Here is a 6,253-nt window from a genome sequence, read left to right as displayed (position 1 = left end):
GTCCCAGCTACTCAGGAGGCTGAGGCAGGAGAATGGCGTGAACCTGGGAGGTGGAGCTTGCAGTGAGCCGAGATCTCGCCACTGCACTCCAGCCTGGGCGACAATGAGACTCTGTCTCGGAAAAAAAAAAAAAAAAGAACATAGTGTCAGACACACAATAATCCAAGATGGAGAGCTGTAAACCCATGTCCCAGTTCTGTTTGTCCTGCAGCAATGTAAAAATCACATCTTTGTCTTCAAGAGAGATGAGAAAAACTAAAAAGAACTGAGAGTACGCTGCTGCAACTCAAATTGACCATGGCACTCTAGTTTTTTTCTGTCCTGCCAAGTGAGATTCTGTCCACATGGCCGTGCCAACCAGTTGGGTTTTGTCTACCTTTGTATATTGCTGCAAACACTGATCTCTCCTGTCACTGGATGTTTTGGTTGTGATCAGTTGTAGTTTCTTTATTAGAAACTGTGATTAGTTTTAAGTGATGCTAAACCAGAATTCCTCCTTTTTGCTCATAACACCTTGTTCCTCACCTGGCTTAATCCTGGTAAAAACCGGGCTTTTAAACTGGAAGCCCCCATGTACCTTCAAGTGGGAGTACCCTGTGCTTTGGCAAGAATTGCTTTCAGCACCTTGGAGAGCACCTGTTTCCGCTCCTCCCGCCCCTAACATAGAGACAGGGTCTGTCACCCAGGCTGGAGTGCAGTGGCACCATCACAGCTCACTGCAGCCTTGACCTCCTGAGCTCAAGCAGTCCTCCCATCTCAGCCTCCCAAGTAGCTGGGACTGTAGGTGCAGTGCCACCACGACAAGCTTGTTGTTCTATTTTTTTATAGAGAGGAGGCCACTATGTTGCCCAGGCTGGTCTCGAACTCTTGGCCTCCCAAAGTGCTGAGATGACAGGCATGAGCCACCGCACCTGGCCCTCACCTCTATTTCAAAGCTACTTTGGTGCCTCCACCTTCTCCCTTCTAGTCTCATAATTTTCTAAAGAAGTTAGGCATTTCTCCAGAAATAGAAGTTCCTTGTTGGATTTCTACAAAGAAATCCATAGGCCAGGGACACTCTTCCCAGCTTGGGGTGCCAGGTTTATGGTGCTCTGGTGAGCTGCTATTGAGCAGATTTAGTGACTCTGAGACATGATATAAGACAATTACCATGCATTTCGTCTCTTAGAGGGAAAAGGATTTGCAGTGGGTTAATAGTACTTTTATTTCATTATCTAATGGCAAAAGTGTTTCATTGTGTGTGCAAGATGAATGTGTATTAGTGATGACAAATGGGGTCTTTCAACACGGTGCTGGGCCTCATCATACATATGTTAGATTAAAGAGTTCACCCTAGAAATACACTCCCGCATCTGCGTGTGTGTTTTTAATAAATCTGATTGCAGAAATTTATTGCATCACCGGATTTAGGAAATTATGGGGCTTGATTGCTGCAAATATAATCGGGTGATATATACAGAAATGCTCCTCGAGTTATGGTCCAGAAAAAAAGCCCATCTCGGGATGGTGCAAGGAAGCAGCCGACCACATAAACAGAGCATTTCTTGAATTATGCAAATGAAATCCATGACAACTCATGGTGAATTGTACTCCCCTTGTGAAACTGCCACCATTAAAGTGAAGAAAGCTTCAAGAGGGGTGATCAAATATACATGCACGACCAGCAGACATTGTCTGTGATGTGTGTGAACCGGAGCATCCCCCCTTCCATCCCTCTCCCTTTTTCCCTCGCTAGTACATCCTATAAAAACCTGGTCTGATACCTTCCTTGCATATAAGCCAACAAAACGCCTTCCAATCCATTTCTTCTGAATCCAGGAGTCTTCAATGAAATATTTCTTAGACTTGAAGTGAACCTTAAATGATTTACTGCGAGATACACAAAAGGTCAGCTTACTTCTTATTGGCACCTTCATTTTTCCAAAATCTACTGAAATTAAAAAGCCATCTATATCTTAAAAGGCGTATTTATGAACCTTTAAGTGTAAGTAAGTCATAGTTGGAGCCGTTCCCACCTCTGATATATGAAAGCTGTCGACAGCACTTTCTTCCACTATAATATGTCCATACAATATGCCGCACTTTACTATTTTGACATGGTTTGGAGATGTTTTCTACAGTTACTGACAAGCTTATGCCATCACTCCTTTGGAAATTTAAGAGGTGGGGCAGGGGGTGGGGGAAGAGATGAAAAAAGAAAAAAAACCAACTCCACCCAACTTTATAGAAGATTATTGATCTGGCCTGACTTCCAATGAGCAAAAAAAGCTGTCCTGGATTTTTTTTTTCAGTTGCATCCCAGTTTTGTAAATTATTTATTTGTAGCAGGAGTCAATATCCTGTCTTTTCTCAGCTTTGTAAGTTAAGAAAACTTGTTCAGAATGCTGTTTTGTACAATGGTTAAAAAGGAATAAAGAAAAAAAAATCTTTTTTCTTTTCTCTCTCTTTTTTTTTTTTTTTTTTTATTGTTCCAGAAGGAGCTTAATTCCGTCGCTTCTGAGCTGTCTGCACGGCAGGAGGAGAGTGAACATTCTCATAAACATTTAATTGAACTCCGCCGGGAATTTAAGAAAAATGTACCTGAGGTATGGTATATTTGCTGTTATAGAATTAACTCAGTAGGAATGCAGATTTCTCTCCATTCAAACTATATTTTGAAAACTGTAGATGTAAGTGACTAACAAGAAAAGAAGCTAATTAGCCACAAAGAAAAATGACAGCCCCCAACCTTTCGGAGTTTCTTGGCCTAGCGGTGCTTAGCAGTGCCGACTGAAGGGAGGGCGGGGCGTTTCTCCATCAACGTCATTGTTTTTCGAGGGTGCTGTGAAACATCCATTTTCCCCCCACATTCATATCCAAGTCAAATGCCTGGCCTTGCTGGCAAAGACAATGTGCCTTAGAGTTCTTGATTTTATTTTGCTTTCCCATTGGCGTCTGGAAGAAGGCAGCCGTCGACTCTCTAACACCCTCTCGGGGCCTGCCGGCGCTCATCATCTCTGAAACTCGGCCTCTCACCCCCTGTACGTGCACCTCATTCTTCCCCTTCACCGCCTCCCTTGCAGTCCCAGCAACCAGCTATGCCTTTTCTAGCAGCCATTGCCGGGAGCTTGGTAGGGGACAGAGAATGACTAGCCCCCAGCAATGTAAGAGCCCCCCAAGGAACAGACTAGAACAGACAAGTTTCTGTTCTTTACCAGCCCTGGATGTGTGAATTCTTTTCCTTCCTCTCACAGGCCCCCCTATTGCTTCTCAAATTACAAAACAAATGATGAGAATAAATACAAACAGGGAAAGTAAAGCCCTCTGACTCTATATAAAAAGGATGTGGCAATCAGGGCTGTGACAGGGGACAGACATCAGGGATCTCTGCGGCCAGATCTCCCCAAAGCCAACTGTGTTTCATTCTGGTCAGCAGAAGGTTAACATCTGTCCTTACCTGCTCAGGTGTGCTGCAGGAAGGTGGGGCAGAGTTTGGCATTCAGATGGGAGACTTTGATTCCACCACTTACACTCTGCCAGTCTGATACCGGGATTGCTGGGGGATCCTGTTGCCATCTCGCTGTTCAGGGAGGGGAGCATGGGAAGACAGGGAAGAGGCAAACCCAGCTAGGGATCAGGCCATATGAGCACAGAGGGGAGAAGCCTCAGGTCCACCTCAGCCTCTTAGCTGCAAAACCCTTCTCACACAAGTCATAAATGTCTTTGGTTCTTCAAGTCAAGAGAAGGGACTAGAATCTAGCTAGAATTTGTCCATGGAGCAAGTCTGGAAGGAAGAGAGTGTCTATGTGGAGAAGGGGCATGAATCTCAGGTCTAAAAGCCTCTCCCATGTTGTGGCTTCAGAAAAGCCAAGCCAGGCCTTTGGTTTGACTCCAAGAGCCAAGAAGGCACCAGTGATGCTGAGAACCCTTCCTTCACCTTTTAGAACAGAGCTCAGCTTGGTCTAGAAACTAATTTTTCTCCCCAGAATGAGGTTACCTTTGATTCTCCTTTGACTCCAGGAAGCAAAGCTGAATCCGCCCCACATCTTCACAGCTGCACATGCCCTCTCTCTAGTCAGCTTAGACCCTCTGTCTCATCCTCCTCCTAGCCCAACTGACTTTCTTCTGAGGCCATGTGGGAGCCCCCAGGTGATGAGGGAAATCCAGGCCATGTTTTAAGCCTCTGAGTTCAGCTTACATAATTTTAATACTGCATAATTATGCAATTATGTAATTAGGAGGAATAAGTTTCCATTCCTATTATAGTCGTGCCTCTGAAAATTCTCCTTTTTGGAGCCAGTCTCTCCTGATGGAGAAAGTCACGCCGAGGCTTTATTTAAGAGCTCCTCTGGCTGGTGCCCAGCTCACCTCCTGCTTGCGCCTGTGCTGGGCGTCCCCCAGCCGTGAAGCAGACGAGGCGGCGTGCTTCTAGAAATGGGCGGCATTAGCACGAAGTCCCGCCAAGCCTGTCCCTCGCAGAGTGCTCAGATACTTGAGTGTGGGGCTGTGAAAAGGGCCTGTTTGGGGAGTCCAGTGACCTGGGTTCAAATTCTAGCTGCGCCATTTACTTGCTGTGTGACCTTGAGCAGGCCAGCCCCTCTTGGGGCCTCAGTTTCCCCTTCTGTAAACTTAAGGAACTGGAGAGATGGTTTCTGAAAGGTCCCATCCAGAACTAATGTCCTGAACATGGTCCTGAACATGGACCAGAGGTCTCCCGCCATCACATTTTTATTTAGTCTGTAAAGTCTTTCGAACTTTATGGTGAGTTGCCAATATTTAGCATCTCAGATGATTTCACCTAAAAATTGGATTTCCAGTGTCTTTTGAGAATATTTGGTAGATTGTGCAACCCAGAGATTCCGTGCTCATGCTGCCGTCATCAGCTAGAGCCGAGCACGTCACTCCATCGGTGGGGCTTGCATTGTCCCCGCCTCCCTTGTAGTTGCTTCCTGCCTGGCCTGGTGGGCATTTGAGTTCACCACCTGTGACCCAGATTCTCAGAAGTTTCCTTCTCCATGGCTCAGCCTTGCACCCATGGCCCCTTATGGTCAAGTCTACTAGGCCTGTGTCTCCCCTGAAGGTCCCCGACATACATCAGTCTATCAATCAGTGGCTCAGGAAAGCCCCAGGGATCTGGAATCAGGGGCGGAAGCAACACATTATTATTTGCATAATGAAGGGGTTTATTCTTTACCTGCCCATAAGTCTTCTTCAGCCCATCTCTTCCTTTCCTGTGCTGTCTGGGGCACCCCCTCCCCACCCTGTCTAGTCCCTCAGTGCCTCCCGTGGGGATTACTGGTAGCTGTGGCTGATTGTGATGGGGGAGTCACACCAGCAGATCTCACAGGAAACTGGAGGATTAGGTTTGGAGTCTCAGGACACGTGGTTCTTAAGGCTTCCCTCTTACGTGCCAGGGAGAAGAATACATAGGAGTTTGCCAGGCTAGCCCAAGTTGCTGGGATTCTCAGGTCATTCATGAAAGCCAGGAAATTAGGGTCTGGAAATAGGAGGCTCAGGGTGACTGGGACAAACTTCTCCTCTGAAGACAGCCCACATCCATAGAGTTCCTCAAACAGCTGCACAGCTCAAATGGGGTAGAGACCCAGCCTAGATTGCAGAAACTGCACGTTCTGGTGAGGAAGGAGAGTCAAGTACACAAGTGGCATTGCTAAAATGCAAAAGGCAGTCTTCACTGGAGAGGTGGCTACAGGGTAGGGTCACGGAGACCTTGCAACCTGAAAGAGGCTGCCCCGGGCGACACCTTGAAGGGCAGAAGGTTTTTAAGGAAAGACTTCCATGTAGTGCTAAGCATGGAGAATTCAGGTTACCTCTCCAGCCCCCACCCCACCCCAAAGTGTGACCTGGGATGGACTACCTGTCTCACAAGACATTTCGCATAAAAGACCATTCTATGATCAAATCCATTTGAGAAATGCCACTTCCTTTGTCTTCTGGAAATTCCCTGCATGCATTATGAAAGACTCCAGAAAGTCCTGCAGGAAAGAAACCCCTTGGACTTGACATTTCCCAGTCTGGTGTGGCTTGGTACCCCTATTTGTGTGTGTCCCTTATGAAATCCAATGGAGTTCAGGCCCCATGGGACATGCTTAGGAAATGCTGAGCCAGGGACAGCAGTGAGCTACAAGCAGGGGCCATGGGGGCGTCCCACCTGGCACTGTAGTGAACTCTTTGCTGATCTCTTTTTCAGGAAATCAGAGAGATGGTGGCTCCTGTATTAAAAAGCTTCCAAGCCGAGGTAAGACCCAGGGCCCAC

The 6,253-nt window shown here is 46.8% G+C and overlaps 1 protein-coding gene across 1 annotated transcript in view; it reads left to right on the top strand.

Moving 5' to 3' along the window:
• The first annotated feature begins 2,480 nt into the window (after positions 1-2,480).
• Positions 2,481-6,253, top strand: part of CUX2 (cut like homeobox 2) — a 137,917-nt gene continuing 134,144 nt past the window's right edge. Inside the window, exons 1-2 of the mRNA XM_033220603.1 lie at positions 2,481-2,585; positions 6,188-6,235. Of these exons, the coding sequence (XP_033076494.1) occupies positions 6,200-6,235 (36 nt within the window). The 5' untranslated portion in view covers positions 2,481-2,585; positions 6,188-6,199. The remainder of the gene's footprint in view (positions 2,586-6,187; positions 6,236-6,253) is intronic.

The sequence above is a fragment of the Trachypithecus francoisi genome, unplaced genomic scaffold (assembly GCF_009764315.1).
Source record: "Trachypithecus francoisi isolate TF-2019V2 unplaced genomic scaffold, Tfra_2.0 Lachesis_group11, whole genome shotgun sequence".
NCBI lineage: Eukaryota > Metazoa > Chordata > Mammalia > Primates > Cercopithecidae > Trachypithecus > Trachypithecus francoisi.
The sequence above is the reverse complement of the archived record's forward strand: the minus strand, read 5'-3'. Positions and strand labels throughout refer to the sequence as shown.